Raw genomic sequence first — 20,136 nt, 5'->3', positions numbered from 1 at the left:
AATAATCATATATTTTACATCATAAAAATTGTTACGAAAAACACCCTCATCAGCAGTAGAAACTCAGGCAATTTGTCTGACAGCTCAGTGCCCAGTAAGAATCTTAATTAGATAGCCTAAATCATACATTCTATAAAAAGTGATATATGAAACAACGTCGTTACAAACCAATCCAGACATCGTCATCTACTCAACAAAACAACTAGTCTTAACACCGCGAGCACACACCCTCTAAAAGTGCAATCCATGTCCACGGAGCTACGAAATTGAACTAAGCGCGTGATTGTTATACACAACATCGTAAAAGTTAAACTCCCATATAAAATCATACCAATAACCAAAGTCGGATAAATTACCATAAGCATCGGTAAGAACAATACTGACTCGATTCAACTTACTTGCATTCACATTCATTTTCAAAATGTTGTAGTGATGAATCGAATTGCAAAAATTTAAATCTGACCGATAAGTAACCAAAAAACTCTGTTCGCATTGAAATAAAAGGAAAAAAGTCGATTAAGCCACATATCAAGGAAAATTCATATTTGAGATTGTTATCCCAAATGGAACGGATAAAAATAGATATATTCACCCTTATGAGGAACGGTGGAGGAGGAGGGATGAAGTTAGGGGAGGTCGACATGAGGTATGAGAATAGTGATTTGACGATTTTTGGAGAATGATATAAGGTAGAGTTCGTGAAGGCGGAGAACTCTATACAAAGAAAAATGGAATTACAATCTATGTATGTGTGAGTGTGATAAGACGTGGAATGGTGGAAGTGTAAATAATGTAGATCGGTGGAGGTAAAAATAATGTGGGGCTATGGCTTATTTTCAATTGAATTATTACATATCAATGAAAAAATTGGGAAAATGAATTTTATATTATAAACCGCGGTTTTATGATGAAGTAATTGGTATTTACTATTTAGAACTTAGATTGTTCATTTGTGTTAATTTATGTCACATTTTTTATTTTTCGATAAATGATAGATTCTTCACTAATAGGATCAATTGCATTTAATGCTTGCTTTACTAGCGCCAACATACACGTGCAACACATGTGTCAAGTGAAATAAGTTACACTAATTATAAATTTGCTACTCAACTCATTCCATCATAAAAGTTCTCGCAAAAAATAATCATTATTTCACATCATAAACGTTGCAACCAAAAAAACACCCTCACCAGTCTTAAGAACTCCGGCAATTCGTCTAGCAGCTCACACCCAGTAAGGATCTTAATCGGGTAACCAAAATCATATGCGCTATAAAAAATGATGTATGAAACAATGTCGTTACAAATCAATTCAAACATCATCATCAACTCAATAAAGCGACTAGAATCAACATCACGAGCACACACCCCCTGAAAGTGTAATCCATGACCACGAAACAACTCAATTGAACTAAGCGTGTGATTGTTATACACAACATCATTAAAGTTAAACTCCCATATAAAATCATACCAATAACCAAAGTTGGGCAGATTACCATAAGCATCTGTAAGAACAATACTGACTCGATTCAACTTACTCACATTCACATTCATTTTAAAAATATTGTAGTGATGAATCTAATTCCAAAAACGTAAATCTGATCGTAAGTAACACCGAAAAACTCCGTTCGCATTGAAACAAAAGGAAAACAGTCGATTATGCTACGGATCAAGGAAAATTCATATTTGAGATTGTTAGCCCAAATGGAATGGACAAAAATAGGTTTATTCACCATTGTGAAAAATGGTGGGGGAGGAGAGATAAAGTTAGGGGAGGTCGGCATGAGATATGAGAATGGTGATTTGTTGATTTTTGGAGAATGGTGGGTGGTAGAGTTCGTGAAGGCGGAGAACTCTATACAAAGAAAAGGGAGTTACAATCTATGTATGTGTGGGTGTGTGAGAAGACGTGGAGTGGTGAAAGTGAAAATAACTTAGAGCGGTGGAGGTGAAAATAACATGGGTCTATGGCTTTTTTCCGATTGAATCATTATATATCAATGAGAAAATTGAGAAAATAGATTTCATATTATAAATCGTTGTTTTATGATGAAGTAATTGGTATTTCCTATTTTGAACTTAGTTTGCTCTCTTGTGTCAATTTATGTCGCATTTTTCATTTTTCGACAAGTGATTAATTATTCACCAATAAGATGTATATTTAACACTTGCTTTAGTAGGGCCAACATACACGTGCAATACATGTGTCAAGAGAAATAAGTTACACAAATTATAAATTTTTAATTTATCCTATTCCATCATAAAAGTTCTCGCAAAAAATAATCATATATTTTACATCAGAAACGTTGTTACGAAAAACACCCTCATCAGCAGTAGAAACTCAGGCAATTTGTCTGATAGCTCAGTGCCCAGTAAGAATCTTAATTAGATAGCCTAAATCATACATTCTATAAAAAGTGATATATGAAACAACGTTGTTACAAACCAATCCAGACGTCATCATCTACTCAACAAAACAACTAGTCTTAACACCGCGAGCACACACCCTCTAAAAGTGCAATCCATGCCCATGGAACAACGAAATTGAACTAAGCGCGTGATTGTTATACACGACATCATAAAAGTTAAACTCCCATATAAAATCATATCAATAACCAAAGTCGGATAAACTACCATAAGCATCGGTAAGAACAATACTGACTCGATTCAACTTACTTGCATTCACATTCATTTTCAAAATGTTGTAGTGATGAATCGAATTGCAAAAACTTAAATCTGACCGGTAAGTAACCGAAAAACTCTGTTCGCATTGAAATAAAAGGAAAACAGTCGATTAAGCCACATATCAAGGAAAACTCATATTTGAGATTGTTATCCCAAATGGAAAGGAGAAAAACAGATATATTCACCATTGTGAGGAACGGTGGAGGAGGAGGAATGAAATTAGGGGAGGTCGACATGAGGTATGAGAATAGTGATTTGACGATTATTGGAGAATGGTTTAAGGTAGAGTTCGTGAAGGCGGAGAACTCTATACAAAGAAAAATGGAATTACAATCTATGTATGTGTGAGTGTGTGATAAGACGTGGAATGGTGGAAGTGAAAATAACGTAGATCGATGGAGGTGAAAATAATATGGGGCTATGGCTTATTTTCAATTGAATTATTACATATCAATGAGAAAATTGAAAAAATGAATTTTATATTATAAACCGCGGTTTTATGATTAAGTAATTGGTATTTCCTATTTAGAACTTAGATTGCTCATTTGTGTTAATTTATGTCACATTTTTTATTTTTCGATAGATGATAAATTCTTCACTAATAGGATCAATTGCATTTAATACTTGCTTTACTAGCACCAACATACACGTGCAACACATGTGTCAAGCGAAATATGTTATACTAATTATAAATTTGCAACCCAACTCATTCCATCATAAAAGTTCTCGCAAAAAATAATCATATATTTCACATCATAAACGTTGCAACCAAAAAATACCCTCACCAATCTTAGGAACTCCAACAATTCGTATGGCAACTCACACCTAGTAAGGATCTTAATCAGGTAACCAAAATCATATGCGCTATAAAAAGTGATGTATGAAACAATGTCGTTACAAATCAATTCAGACACCATCATCAACTCAGTAAAGCTACTAGTATCAACATCGCGAGCACACACCCTCTGAAAGTGCAATCCATGCCCACAGAGCAACTCAATTAAATGAAGCGCGTTATTGTTATACACAACATCAAAATCATAGAAACTAAACTCCCATATTAAATCATACCAACAATCAAAGTCGGGTAGGTTACCATAAGCATCGGTAAGAATAATACTGACTTGATTCAACTTACTGATATTCACATTCTTTTTCAAAATTTTGTAGTGATGAATCGGGTTCCAAACATAAATCTGATAGGTAAGTAACACCAGGAAACTTCATTCGCATAGAAACAAAAGAAAAATGATCGATTATACTACGGATCGATAAAAACTCATATTCCAGATTGTTAGTCCAAATGAAACAAACAAAAATAGATTTATTCACCATTGTGGAGAATGGTAGAGGAGAAAGGATGGAGTTAGGAGAGGTCGACATGAGATATGAGAATGGTGATTTGACGATTTTTGAAAAATAGTGGGTGGTAGAATTCATGAAGGCGAAGAACTCTATACAAAGAAAATGGGAGTTACAATCTATGTATAAGTGAGTGTGTGAGAAGACGTATAGTGGTGGAAGTGAAAATAATGTAGAGCGGTGGAGGTGAAAATAATGTAGGGCTATGGCTTTTTTCCGATTGAATTATTATATACCAGTGATAAAATTGAGAAATGAATTTTATAGTATAAACTGCGGTTTTATAATGAAGTAATTGGTATTTCCAATTTAGAACTTAGATTGCTCTCTTGTATCAATTTATGTCACATTTTTTATTTTTCGATAAATGGTTGCTTTAATCACCAATATGGTCAATTACATTTAACCCTTGCTTTAGTAGGTTCAACATACACGTGCAACACATGTGTCAAGCGAAACAAGTTACACTAATTATAAATTTGCAATCCAGTTCATTCCATCATAAAAGCTCTAGCAAAAAATAATCATATATTTCACATCATAAACGTTGTTAGGGAAAAACACCTTCATCAAATAATTATGCCTCGATTTCATGAAACGACGAGTATTAAGAAATTTATATTTTTAGTAAGGATGACAATTAGAAATGAAGGGAGTAATTGCCATAATATTTACTTTTTTTCGTTTTCCTTTTAGCTAAGTAACTTAATTCGAAGTCATTAAAATATAGGATTCATCAAGAAATCTCAAACAAATTTAAAGAATTTAAGGTGAAAAATAATAATTATCCTTAGTGAAACATAGATCAAGATACAAGGTAAATGATAGATTATTCACTAATAGGATCAATTGCATTTAACATTGCTTTACTAGCGCCGACATACACGTGCAACACATGTGTCAAGAAAAATAAGTTACACTAATTATAAATTTAAAATCCAGCCCATTCCATTATAAAAGTTCTTGCAAAAAATAATCATATATTTCACATCATAAACGTTGTTATCGAAAAACGCCCTCATCAATCTTAGGAACTCCGGCAAATTCGCCTGGCAGCTCACGCTTAGTAAGGACCTTAATCAGGTAGCCTAAATCATACGCTCTATAAAAAGTGATATATGAAACAGCGTCATTAGAATCAATCTAGACACCATCATTAACTCAGCAAAGCGACTAGTATCAACACCGCGAGCACACACCATCTAAAACTGTAACTCATGCTCACAGAGCAAATCTATTGAACTAAGTGTGTGATTGTTATACACAACATCATTAAAGTTAAACTCCCATATAAAATCATATCAATAACCAAAGTCGGGTAGATTACCATAAACATTGGTAAGAACAATACTGACTTGATTCAACTTACTTGCATTCACATTCATTTTCAAAATGGTGCAGTGATGAATCGAATTCCAAAAATGTAAATCTGATCGGTAAGTAACACCAGAAAACTATGTTCGCATTTAAACAAAAGGAAAACAGTCAATAAAGTTACGGATCAAGTAAAATTCATATTCGAGATTGTTAGCCCAAACAGAACGGGCAAAAACAGATTTATTCACCGTTGTGGGGAACAGTGGAGGAGGAGGGATGAAGTTAGGGGAGGTCGACATGAGATATGAGAATAGTGATTTGATGATTTTTGGAGAAGGGTAGGTGGTAGAGTTCGTGAAGGCGGAGAACTCTATACAAAGAAAATGGGAGTTACAATCTATGTATGTGTGAGTGTGTGAGAAGACGTGGAGTGGTGGAAGTGAAAATAACGTAGAGCGGTGGAGATGAAAATAATATGGGGCTAGGGCTTTTTTTCAATTGAATTCTTATATATCAATGAGAAATTTGGGAAAATGAATTTTATATTATAAACCACGATTTTATGATGAAGTAATTGGTATTTCCTATTTATAACTTAGATTGCTCATTTGTGTTAATTTATGTCACATTTTTTTATTTTTTGTCAAATGATAGATTCTTCACTAGTAGGATCAATTGCATTAAATACTTGCTTTACTAGCACCAACATACACGTGCAACACATGTGTCAAACGAAATAAGTTACACTGAATATAAATTTGCAATTCAACCCATTCCATCATAAAAGTTCTAGCAAAAAATAATCACATATTTCACATCATAAACGTTGTTAAGGGAAAACACCCTTATCAACTAATTATGCCTCGATATCATGAAAAGACAAGTATTAAGAAATTCGTATTTTTAGTAAGGACGACAACTAGAAATGAAGGGAGTAATTGTCATAATATTTATTTATTTTTCTTTTCCCTTTTAGCCAAGTAACTTAATTCAAAGTAATTAAAATTTAGGATTCGTCAAGAAATCTAAAACAAATTTAAAGAATTTAAGGTGAAAAATAATAATTATCTTTAGTGAAAACGTAGATCAAGATACAAGGTAAATGATAGATTCTTCACTAATAGAATCAATTGCATTTAACATTGCTTTACTAGCGTCGACATACACGTGCAACACATGTGTCAAGTGAAATAAATTACACTAATTATAAATTTGCAACCCAACTCATTCCATCATAAAAGTTCTCGCAAAAAATAATCATATATTTCACATCATAAACGTTGCAACAAAAAAATACCCTCACCAGTCTTAAGAACTCTGGCAATTCGTTTGGCAGCTCACACCCAGTAAGGATCTTAATCGGGTAACCAAAATCATGTGCGATATAAAAAGTGATGTATGAAACAGTGTCGTTACAAATCAATTCAAACACCAGCATCACCTCAATAAAGCGACTAGTATCAACACCATGAGCACACACCCTCTAAAAGTGCAATCCATGCCCACGGAGCAACTCATATATATAATAATTCAATTGAAAAAAAAAATTGATGTTATAATATAAAACCCATTTTCCCAATTTTCTCATTGATATAATAATAATTCCATTGATAAAAATCAGAGTCCACAATTTTTTCACCTCCACCGCTCCATATTATTTTCACCTTATCCACTCTACGTTCTCTCTCTCTCACTCACACACACACATATATAGTCTGTAACTCTCTTTTTCTCTACTTAGAATTCTTCACCTTTCGAATCATACCACCCACCTTTCTCTAAAAACTCCCAAATCACCAATCTTATATCTCATGTCGACCTCCGCCAACTTCATGCCTCCTCCTCCACCATTTTCCACAATGATGAATAAATCAGTTTTTGTTCGTTCCGTGTGGGCTAACAATCTCGAATATGAATTTTCCTTGATTCGTAGCATAATCGACCGTTTTCCTTTTGTTTCAATGAAAACACAGTTTCCTAGTGTTATCCACCGATCTGATTTTCTTTTTTGGAACCCGATTGATCACTACAACATTATGAGAAGGAATGTAAATGCGATTAAACTAGATCAACTTGGGATTATGCTAACTGATGCCTCTGGTAACCTGCCAGACTTTGACGGTTTGTATAGCTTTACATGGGAGTTCAATTTTTATGATTATGATGTTGTGTATTATAATCATACACTTAGTTCGATTGGGTTGCTTCATGAGCATGGATTGCACTTTCAGAGGATATGTGCTAATGGTATTGATACTTTCCATTTTGCTGAGTTAATGATGGCGTCTGGATTGATTTGCAACAATGATGTTTCGTATATCACTTTTCACAGCGGATATGATTTTGGCTACCTGATTAAGATTCTAACAGGGCGTGAGTTACCAAATGTATTGCCACAGTTTATAATGTTAATGAGAGTGTTTTTCGGTGACAAGGTTTATGATGTAAAACATATGATTATTTTTTGCCAGAACTTTTATGATGAAATGAATTGGGTTACAAATTAATAATAAGTGTAACTTATTTCTTTTGGTACTGTTGCATGTATATATTATTATTGCTACTAAAACAAGTATTAAATTCAATTGACCCTGTCATTAAAGAATTCATCTTTTATGTTATATTTTGATCTATGTTATTTAAGAATAATTATTATTTTTGACTTTGAATTCTTTATATTTGTTTGAGCTTTCTTGATGACCTTTGAATTTTAATTGCTTCAAATTAAGTTACTTTGCTGAAAAGGAAAAGCAAAAAATAAAGATTATTGTGATTATAATATAAAGATTTTTTGTATTTAATTCATATATAAAACCGTTTGAACAATTATGAAAACCTAATATATTCTAAACATTTTCTTTAACAAAAATTTTTAATAGAAACTTTTTTTTTTTTTTTTTGGATAAATTGGTTTAACCGCACGTGCCTCGCACGTGCAACGATTGATTATTTAAAATTAAAGAACTTTATCTATTACAGAGAATTTTAATAAAATACAAAAAAAGTTTAAATCGCTTTTCAAAGATCCTTCACACTGTAACATAGTAATATAAACTTAAACATATATTTTAGCACCAGAAGTTTCAAGTGGTTGAAGGATCATCACTTTTATATTTGTCATACAATATCTCTTTCTCTTGTGTCCATAGCAATAGTAGCCTAAAAAATAAATTATAAAAGCAACAATGCATGATTTAGAAGTGAAAAAAAAATTGACGAGTTCAGTAGATAATTGTACTTAAATATGTGAATCGTTTTCGTATATTTAATCGAGGAAGGGCATTACTTATTAATAGATCCTACAAAGAATACAAATTAAATCAATTAAGAACATAAATCCTACTAATTGCACAAATTAGATCAATTAACAATAAAAGTAAAATTTCTACCATAGCAGTTGATATTGTTGTTTAAATCACTAATAAGCACGCAACAATATAAAAAAAGAACGGGAGATTTTATGACAAATAAGCTAAAGTGAGTTGGCGAGGAGAACCTAGAGAAGAGACAAAATTGAAAAAATCGTAGATGAAAGAAAAGTATGGTGAGGATAGTAAAAAACGAAATTAGCATGATTTTTATAGAAGACGGTAAAAGATACGTCAAAATCTATTTTACATGGGATAAGAATTATTATATGTCGGTTTTTAAAATTTTTTAACCATATTTTTCATGGAAAAGATTATGTTAAAACACTACAATTTCTGTTTGTGTGCTAAAACAACACTATAATTTCTGTTTCATTTTATTTACTTAGACCAATATAAACTTGTCATAACTCTTATAAAAGTTTTATTAGTGGTGCATTTTACTATATAAATTTTATTAATGGTGTTCTGAAGTTTCAGATTCTAGTGCTACTATTTTATGTAGATATTTAAAACTATATAAAGTAATAAAATTCTTGATCATGATCGGGCAAGTAATACACGTGCGAGGCACGTGCGGTTACACTAGCTGGGTAAAAAATTCAAACAATATTTCTAAGGCCCTTCACATTTTTAATATATTATAATTTATAGATATAGACTATAGATATAGATTATAAATATAGATATAGATATAAATATAAATATTGATATAGATATACATATAGATACGTCCCTGAAAAGACTTATATAAAAAAAAAAAAAAATCAACGAACAAATATTTTTTGAAGGTTGTTTGACAAAAAATTTAAAAATTGTTTATTATAAAAAAATACTCTTATCATAATTATGAAAAATTATACTCATTGTTTACCAATGACCAAGAGGAGGAAGTCTTGATCAATTACTTGTGAAGGCTAAGCACAAGGCTATTAAAATTTAAATTTAAATATTTTAATTGATGATGGTTTATTCTATTTTAGGCTTGTTATGCGTCAATTTGTTCTATACAACGGCAAATCAATGTCATATTATAATGAGAGAAGTATGTTTAAATCCAAAGTATAATTATTAACTTTTTAAAGAGAAGTAATAGATTAATACGAGTCAAGTAAAGTAAAAGGGAGAAATTTGTTATCATGAAACTGACGTCGTAGTATATAACCCCACTTTCCTCAAGAAGAATCAATTAATATCAAATAAACAAAATAATTCATCATGAAACTGACATTATAATATAAAATCTGCTATAATAATCCAGTTAGTAAAAGCCATAGCATAGCTTACCTTATTTCACTTCCATTGTTTCACGTCTTCACACTCAAATATATATGACAAATAAATAAAAATCGAGTATATAAAATAGACAAAATACTTCATCATAAAACTGACGTTACAATAAAAAATCCACTATAATAATCCAATCAGAAAAAGCCATAGTTCATGTGATTTTCACTTCCATTATTTCAAGTGTTCACACTCACAAACACAATGTAACTCCCTAATTTGTCTCTATATACACACGTAGAGTTCTCCGCCTTCTTCTCACTACAGCTCACATTATTTTCACCTCCACCGCTTCACATTTTGACACATACGCACATCCGACAAATCAATGAGAATCAAATATATAAAATCGACAAAATACTTCATCATGAAATTGACGTTATAACAAAGAATCCATTATAATAATCCAATCAGGAAAAAACCACAACCCACGTGATTTTCACCTCTATTGCTCCGCGTGTTCACACTCACAAACATAAAATATAACTCCTTTTTTTTCTATATATACACACATAGAATTCTCCGCCTTCTCAAAAATCAACCTATATTATTTTCACCTTCACCGCTCCACGTCCTCACACACATACATATATATAGATAAATCAAGTAATTTGAAACAATCAAATTAAGTCATAACATAAAAATCCGCTGTAATAATTCCCTACAAAAAGAAAAAATTATAGTCAATATTATTTTAACCACCTCTACTCCACGTGTTTATATTCACAGATAATCAGGTAAGTGAAATAGATAAAATGTTTGATCATGAAACTGACATTATAATGTAGAACCCACTATAATAATCCAATCAGAAACAGTCACAATTCATGTGATTTTCAGCTCCATTACTGTATATGTCGCACTCACAAACATAGAATGTAATGCCCCTTTTTCCTATATAGACATATACATAGAGTTCTTCGCTTACTCAAGTATAATTTTTTATTTTTTTGGGGTTTCCCATTCGATGTTCGGTACCCGCATTGGAGCCCGACTAATCTGAATTCGCGCCGGGTAGGGTCCCATTTGGGGGTAGCGCTCCCAACAGAGTTTTTTCCATGCCCAGAGTCGAACCCTCGACCTCTGATTAAGGGTGGAGCAACCCCATCCGCTGCACCACAACCCATGTTGGTCTCAAGTATAAAGTTATAACATAAAAAACTGCTATAACAATTCAATAGAAAAAATAGTAGCCCACATTATTTTCACCTCTCATACTCCACGTATTCATATTCACAAAGAATCAAATAACTAAAACAAACAAAATTTCATCATGAAACAAACGGTTACAATATAAAACCTACTATAATTCAAATAAGAAAAAGCCACAGCCCACGTTATTTTCACCTCCCCCACACCACGTGTTCATACTCACAGAGAATCATGTAAATAAAACAGACAGAATACTTTATCGCGAAACTAACAATTACAATATAAAATTCACTATAATCCAATTAAGAAAAAGCCACCATCCTCGTTATTTTCACCTCCAATATTTCACATATTCATACTCATAAAGAATCAAGTAATTAAAACAGATAAAATATTTCATCATAAAACTAACGTCACAATATAGAACCCACTATAAGCTACAACTCACATTATTTTCACCTTTCCTACTCCACGTGTTCGTACTCACATAAAATCATATAATTAAAACAGATAAAATACTTCATCATAAAATGTTTTTTTCACCTCCCTTACTCCACATAGTCATACTCACAAAGAATCAAGTAATTAAAACAAATAAAATACTTATCATAAAACTAACGTTACAATAAAGAATTCAATTATAAGCCACAACTCACATTATTTTTACCTCCCTTAGATGTGTTCATACTCACATAAAATCATATAATTAAAACGGACAAAACACTTCATCATAAAACATTAATTTCACCTTCCCTACTTCACGTATTCACACTCACATATAATCAAGTAACTATAGTAGACAAAATACAGCATCACAAAATTAACATTACAATATAAAATTCACTAGAAGCCATAACTTACATAATTTTTGCCTCTCCTACTCCACGTGTTCATACTCACATAAAATCTTATAATTAAAATAAATAGAATACTTTATCATAAAATGTTATTTTCACCTCCTTTGCTTCACGTATTCATACTCACAGAGAATCGAATAATTAAAACAAATAAAATGCTTTATCATAAAACTAACATTACAATATGAAACCCACTATAAGGCCCAAATCACATTATTTTCACCTCTCAACTCCACGGGTTCATACTCACATAAAATCATATAATTTAAAGGGAAAAGGACATGGGGTGGCCATTTTATTAAAAAATGGACACAATTTGAAAAGGTGGACAAATGTAACCTGTCGGTTAAATTAAATTTCCTTTTTTAGTCATTTGGCCCAATTGGGCACATGCAGTCTCTATACTCTATTGATACACTTTTATACCATATTGATACGCTTTTTATAAAAGAGAAAGAAAATTCTATGCAAGTCCATGCAGTCTCTATACCCAATTGATACTCTTTTATACTACATTAATACACTTTTATACTACATTGATACACTTGTAGTGTCCATATACTCAATTGATACTCTCTTATACTAGATTGATACATTTTTAGAATGCATGTAGAAACTATATAGAGTCGTACAAAATATGTATCCAAATAATAATTGTAGTTAAAAACTGTATAGATGTGTATATCTATTTTCTTTTTGATGTTTGACTTGTTTTATTTATAGTTCCTCTTTTGGACTTGCAATAATATTGGGGGTTGATTTTGGGATTTGGGAAATTGCAGTTGAACTATTGAAAAAAGTTGGAGTTAGTTTTCCATTTTGTGTTTGAGTTGCATTATCTACTCCTCAAAATCCTATGTATTTGTTTTGATCAAATAAAGTTTCTTATAGTAATTTCACATAGTTTTTTTGATAGTCAATGTCATAATTTCATAAATATACAGAATGCATGTTTCATAGTACAACAATTGTAGTTACGTTAATTTCAAAAAAGGAATAGATTTTATTTTTTTTTTAAAAAAAAGTTTCAAAAAAAAGGATAAAAACAGTGAAAAAACACAAAAAAACAACGATTTTTATTATAATAGAATGAAACATCAAATTGAAAAAATGGAACATTAAAAAAAAAGCAAGATTAAAAAAATAAAATGAACTAGCGTTTAAAAAAAAATTAGAAAAAAACGTGAAGTAACTAGCATGCAAAATAATCAATGGCTATAAAATGAAATTAGTTTAGTGGCTGATTATAGGGAATTAAATTGTAGTGGCTATTTATTTGAAATTAGCTTTAGAGAGTGAACATTTTTGTCCTTTCTCTTAATTTAAACAAATAAAATGCTCCATCATAAAACGTTATTTTCATCTCTCCTAATCCACGTGTTCATACTCACAAAGAATCAAACAATTAAAACAAACAAAATACTTCATCATAAAACTAACATTACAATATAGAGCCAGCTATAAGCCACAACCCACGTTATTTCCATCTCTTTTATTTCATATGTTCATACTTACAGGGAATCAAGTAATTAAAACAGATAAAATACTTCACCGTAAAACTAATGTTACAATATAGACCCCATTATAATCGTTAGCCCACATTATTTTTACCTCCCCTACTTCACGTGTTCATACTCACATAAAATCACATAATTAAAACAGATAAAATACTTCATCATAAAATGTTAATTTCACCCCCCTACTTCACGTATTCATACTCACAAAGAATCAAATAATTAAAACAAATAAAATACTTCATCATAAAACTAACGTTACAATATAAAAATCTCTATAAGCCACAATTCAATGTTATTTTCACCTTCCCTACTTCACGTGTTCATGCCCACATAAAATCATATAATTAAATAAGATAAAATAGTTCACCATAAAAACATTAATTTCACCTCCCTGACTGACTCCGTGTGTGAATCAAATAATTAAAACATACAAAATACTTCATCATAAATCTAATGGTACAATATAAAATTCACTATAAGTCATAACCCACGTTATTTGATTGATGAAACTAAGATTTACAATACAAAATTCACTATAATTCAAATTAAAAAAACTATAGCCCACATTATTTTTACCTCCCTTACTCCACGTATTCATACTCACAAAAAATCAAGTAATTAAAACAGATAAAATAATTCATCATAAAACTAACGTTACAATATATACCCCCTATAAGCACTAGCTCACATTATTTTCACTACCCCTACTCCATGTATTCATACTCACAGAAAATCAAATAACTAAAACATACAAAATACTTCATCATAAATCTAATGTCACATATAAAATCCACTATAAGTCATAGCCCACACTATTTTCACCTCCACCACTCTACATATTCATTCTCACAGAAAATCAAGTAATTAAAACAAACAAAATACTTCATCCTAAAACTAATGTTTACGATATAAAAACCACAATAATTCAAATTAAAAAAACCCACATCCCTCGCTATTTTTCACGTCCCCTACTTCACGTGTTCATACTTACAAAGAATCAAGTAATTAAAATAAACAAAATATTTCATTACGAAACTAACAATTACAATCAAAATTTCATTATAATCCGAATAAGAAAAAGCCACAACTTTTCTCATTATTTTCACCTCTCCTACTCCACGTATTCATACTCACAAAAAATCATATAATTAAAATAAATTAAATACTTCATCATAAAATTAACGTTATAATATAAAACCCACTATAAGTCATAACCCACATTCCCCACTCCACATATTCATACTCACATAAAATCAACTAATTAAAATAAATAAATATTTCATCATGAAACTAACGATTACAATACAAAACCTCACTATAATCCAAATAAGAAAAAGCCACAACCTTCCTCGTTATTTTCACCTCTTCTACTCCACGTATTCATAATCACAAAAAATTAAATAACTAAAACAAACAAAATACTTTATCATAAAATTAACATTACAATATAAAACCCACTATAAGCCATAGCGCACATTATTTTCACCTCCACTACTCCACGTATTCACACTACATCGATTGTAACTCCCCTTTTTCTTTATATATATAATGAAAAAATGAAAATAGAGCTTTCTCCGCCTTTTCCCTAAACCAACCAAAATTCCCAAATTACCCTTCATGTCGAACTCCGCCGTCCTCCTCCCATCACCGCCGTCCTCCGCCGCCGTGAAAAAACCAATTCTCATCCGTTCCGTCTGGGCTAACAATCTCGAATCGGAGTTTTCATTGATCCGTAGCTTAATCGATCGTTTTCCATTTATCTCAATGGACACCGAGTTCCCCGGTGTAATTTACCGGTCGGACGTACGTTACCGTAGCCCGATCGATCACTACAACGTGCTGAAAATGAATGTGGACGCGTTGAAGTTGATTCAAGTAGGCATTACATTGACTGATGGTAATGGTAACTTGCCGGATTTAGGTTGTGGGTTTGGTTTCATATGGGAGTTCAATTTCCGGGACTTTGATGTTGTGAGTGATGATCATGCGCCTGGTTCGATTGAGTTGTTGCGTGAGCACGGGTTGGATTTCGAGAAGATGAGGGAGTGTGGTGCTGATGCTAAGCGGTTTGCTGAGCTGATGATGGGTTCTGGTTTGGTGTGTAATGATGAGGCTGTTACGTATGTTACTTTTCACAGCGCGTATGATTTTGGGTATTTGATCAAGATTCTTACTGGACGTGAGCTGCCTTGTGTGCTCACGGAGTTTTTGGTGTTGATGAGGGTGTTTTTTGGTAGAAGGGTTTATGATGTGAAGCATATGATAATGTTTTGTCAGGATGTTTATGGTGGATTAGACCGGGTTGCGGGTACGCTCAATGTGAGTAGGTTGGTGGGGAAGAGTCATCAGGCTGGTTCCGATAGCTTGTTGACATGGCACGTGTTTCAGAAGCTAAAAGAAGTTTACTTTGGAGACAATGACGCGCTGATTGAGCAGTTTGCTGGTGTTCTCTTTGGGTTAGAGGTTCTTTCTCCCTAGATGTAGATTTATTTTATAGTTTTAGAATCTCTGTACAATCCATTTTTCTTATTTCAAAGGAATTTTTTAGTTTGGTTAATTTATATGCATCCCCTTTAGCTGTGCTCGCGCTCGCATATTACTCGTTCAAAAGTATAAGGTTGGTCATGCAACTTTTGAGTACTGATAGCTCACCTGGTAAATCCAACTTATTTGAAACTCAGTCCGTCTACCTTGGTCCAGTGGGTTCAAATCCACCGTGAGAATCCGAATTCGATTCCCCATAATTGCATCGCATGCTGTTTCCTTATCAAAGAAGGAAGTTTGTGTTTTTCATAGGGAATTGAAAATCAAAACATTGTTGTGGTTTAGCTAAAATTGAGAGAATAAGCTTGAAGCTCAATAAGTGGGTGTATAGTGCTAGGATGTATCGATGGGTCAATGTTTGTGTCATTCAAGATTAGAGAATGCTAGCAAAGCACAATTACTAATATATGTTTTATTTGCATTAGCAAGATAAATTTGGAGAACATACGCATTGGCTAGAGCTAGGAATTTGTTAATCCTAGATGAGTTCATTGATGACACAGCGAGCAGAATTATTGAATTAACAAAATTCAGTCTTGCGTACAAGATTAGTATTTTCTGCAAGGACTTAATATTTACACTTGACCAAATGAAATTTAGAGAATAAGCTGAGATTTGAAACATGATAGTTCAATGATGAGTTGTGTTGTAAGATACATTGTTTGAATCTTGATGGTTTGTAAATATTAGCTGTTTAATCTTGACAATCGTGAGTCGGCTACGGTGGTTTGTCTTCAAGTAAGCAGTTGATTATAACAATAAAAAGGTAAAGCAGGTGATTATAGATAAGGATCTCTTAAATATTGTTTGTTGTGGAGGTGGTTCAAAATTCATTAAAAAACATCATTTAAAGTTGTGATGTGGTTGGGCGGGTTAGAGGTAGTTTGGAAGTGAATGATTTTTACTTGGTTGATGAGAGTTCTTTGTAACAGATGAGTTTTTGTAGTTAAGTTTTTTTGGATCGGGAAATCGAAGTGGAGCCAATCCCGGTGTAGCTTTCGAAACTCGCGGATAATGGACTCACTCTCTAATTTTCTCTAATTAAATACATAGTTCGCTTCAAGTAGTACTCAAATTAGTGAATTAAAATACAATTCACCAACCTCGGCCAATTTTCCATAGTGATCTTTTATTACGCTTTTGGACTCTAAACCTAGAGATGTAATGGTTTATTATGTTGAAGCACTAAAGGGCACATGTGTGTTAATGAACTTGGTAATGAGATTTTGCCATTTAAGAAGTAAGATGAAGTTATTCTTTGTATTGACATATATATCTATTTGTATTTTGGATATTATAGAAGCATTTTGAATTTTTTTCCTTCTAATTTACACTAATAAGTAATGTTTTTGAAACATTTCAGTGGGGAGTGTGTATTTGGAAAGTTTTACTTTGGTGTCATTTGACAGATCACTCAAAGCTAGCCCATCATCGCCAACTCCAACTGGTGTAGTATGTAACTAGTAAATTAGTCTACAATGTATCAATATTGGGGTTTACCTGTATGAATACTCTAGTCATTCCATTTTATTTGAGCCTTATTCGTTCCAAACATATCAAGAAGGTTCAACATAACCTATTTACTTTTCATTAACTATCAGTCTACTGCAATCCTCGTTATATTGATTGAATTGTAAGTTTATTCCTTACAAAAAAAGTTTAGTTTTAATTAATTAAAACGTTCATTTTTTTGTTCGAAATTTTTTAAAAAGAAAGATAAGGAGGGGTGCTGGCGAAAAAGCCATAAGAAGAAAGAAAAATAGATATCGTTTTAATAGATTAATTAATTGATTGTGAATAGTTGTAAATAGAGGTAAATGAATGTGGATGCGCTTAAGCAGAATCAAGTTGGTATTACTTTAACTAATGTTTATGGTAACCTGCTGGACATTGACTATTGGCATGGTTTTATATGAGAGTTTAATTTTTATGATTTTGATATTGTGCATGATAATTGCGCGCTTAGTTCGATTGGGTTGCTCTGTGAGCATGAGTTGCACTTTGAGAGAATGTGTGCTCGTGGTATTGATACTACTTGCTTTCTTGAGTTGATGACGGTGTCTGCGTTGGTTTGTAACGACGTTGTTTCGTGTATCACTTTTCATAGTGCGTATGATTTTTGGGTTTCGAATTTTTTGGGCAATCCTTTTTCTTAATTCAAAGAAACTTTAGTTTGTTTAATTTTTTGTTCTTAATTTAAAAGTATTCCCTTACATGTCAAGTCTAGATAGATATTGTGAATCTAGTCATGATTGACCAAATGAAATGGAGAGAATAAACTGAGAGATTTGAAAGGTGATCGTTCAATGATGAACTGTGTTATAAGATAGATTGTTTGAATCTTGGTGGTTTGGAAGTATTAGTTGTGTAATCTCGACAATAATAAGTCGGTTACGGTGGATTTTCTTTAAGTAAGTAGTTGATTATAGTTAAGCATCTCTTAAATGTTGTTTGTTGTGTAGTTGGTTCAAAATTCATTTTAAAACATCATTTAGAGTTGTGAAACGACTGTGCTGGTTAAAGGTAGTTTGGAAGTGAATGATGTGTACTTGGTTGGTGAGAGTTCTTTTGTAATGGATGAACTTTTGTAGTCAATCTTTTTTGATCGGGAAATTGGTGTGGAGCCAATCATTTGGGCCAACGTCGCTTTTGAAACTCTAGGATAATGAACTTCCTATTATCTCTATTTTAATACTTAGACTTAGTTCTTTTCATGTAGAACTCGAATTAGTGAATTAAAGTACAAGCCACCAGCCTTTGCCAAATGACTAGGGTGAACTTTTATTTCGCTTTCAAAATCTAATTCTGGGAAAGAAATGTTTTACTAGGTTGAAGCATTGATTGGCACGTGTGTGTTAACGAACTTGGTAATGAGATTTTGCTATTTTGTAGGTAAGATGGAGTTGTTCGTCATATTGACATATATATGCTTTGAATTTTGATGATTATAGAAGTATTTTGAATTTTTTTCCTTCTAACTATAGAAGCGCTATGGAAAATGATATATGAAACAACGTCGTTACAAACCAATCCTGACGCCATCATCAACACAGTAAAGCAGGTAGCATCAACACCTCGAGTCCTCTGAAAGTGCAACCCATGCTCACGGAACAACCCAATCGAACTAAGTGTGTGATTATAATTCACAACTTCAAAATCATAAAAATTGAACTCCTATGTGATACCATACCAGGGGCTAAAGTCCGACAGGTTACCATAAGCATCAGATAGAGTAACCCCAATTTTTTAGCTTAATCACGTTCACATTCATTTTCAGCTATTTACAACTATTCACAATCAATTAGTCAATCAATTAGAACGATGTCCCTTTTCCTTTCTTCTTATTAGGGCTTTTTCGCCCGCACTCCTACTCTTTCTTTTTGAAAATCGGAAACAAAAAATAAATCATTTTAGTTAAATAAAACTAAAATTGTATGTGGAGGAATAAAACTTACAACTTCAAACTAATAACGAGGATTGCAGTAGAGTCATAATCAATGAAAAAAGCAACAGCTTCAAATCAAGATTTCACGATGTAATTGACTCGCATCAATTATTGCCTATTGACAAATGCAACCGCTTACCCCTCCAAAATTGAAGTAATTCATTCACTCCCTACAACAACTTTTGCACAAGTGTTATATTGTGAAATCTTGATTTGAAACCAACTTGGAATGGTTAAAGAGGTTCATTCACTTCCAAACTCCCTCTACTGCTTATGTGGTGAGATCTTGGTTTGGTGCCAAAATGGAGTGGAGTGGTTAGAGAGGACTCATAGAGTTCCGTCTAGGTTAATTGATTGTAAGTAGTTGGAAATAGGTGATAAGTTTTTAGTGTTGAATAGCACTTTCAAGTGTTAAACTGATTTTGTAAGTTCACAATTATGTGTTTGGATAGAAGTGTTGAAATCAATAATAAGCATAATGAGTGCGGATAAGTTACTTCTTATTTAAAATGACTTAAATTCAGTTAAATTTTTACAAAAGATCATAAACTTAATAGTATCTCTGGGAAGGTAAAGAGAAATGATTTTCTAGAACAAATGTGA

General features: G+C 32.3%; 2 protein-coding genes and 1 pseudogene across 3 annotated transcripts; 2 read left to right on the top strand and 1 right to left on the bottom strand.

The window, feature by feature from the left end:
- Positions 1 to 4,969: 4,969 nt before the first annotated feature.
- On the bottom strand, positions 4,970 to 5,662 carry LOC107861055 (annotated as a pseudogene).
- A 1,349-nt stretch (positions 5,663 to 7,011) lies between these two features.
- On the top strand, positions 7,012 to 7,870 carry LOC107861046 (probable CCR4-associated factor 1 homolog 9). Its single transcript, XM_016706447.1, has one exon. The coding sequence runs from the start codon at positions 7,175 to 7,177 to the stop codon at positions 7,868 to 7,870; it is 696 nt and encodes a 231-aa protein (XP_016561933.1). The 5' UTR covers positions 7,012 to 7,174.
- A 7,154-nt stretch (positions 7,871 to 15,024) lies between these two features.
- Positions 15,025 to 17,641, top strand: LOC124885105 (probable CCR4-associated factor 1 homolog 11). 2 transcript variants are annotated; one of them, XM_016690920.2, is made up of 2 exons: positions 15,025 to 16,000; positions 17,452 to 17,641. In XM_016690920.2, the coding sequence occupies exons 1-2, from the start codon at positions 15,162 to 15,164 to the stop codon at positions 17,492 to 17,494; spliced, it is 882 nt and encodes a 293-aa protein (XP_016546406.1). In that variant the 5' UTR covers positions 15,025 to 15,161; the 3' UTR covers positions 17,495 to 17,641. The 2 variants fall into 2 exon arrangements, with proteins under 2 accessions (XP_016546406.1, XP_016546404.1); XM_016690918.2 differs by having other exon boundaries at positions 15,025 to 16,007.
- Positions 17,642 to 20,136: the final 2,495 nt, after the last annotated feature.

Source organism: Capsicum annuum, chromosome 8 (genome assembly GCF_002878395.1).
Source record: "Capsicum annuum cultivar UCD-10X-F1 chromosome 8, UCD10Xv1.1, whole genome shotgun sequence".
NCBI classification, from domain to species: domain Eukaryota; kingdom Viridiplantae; phylum Streptophyta; class Magnoliopsida; order Solanales; family Solanaceae; genus Capsicum; species Capsicum annuum.
The sequence above is the reverse complement of the archived record's forward strand: the minus strand, read 5'-3'. Positions and strand labels throughout refer to the sequence as shown.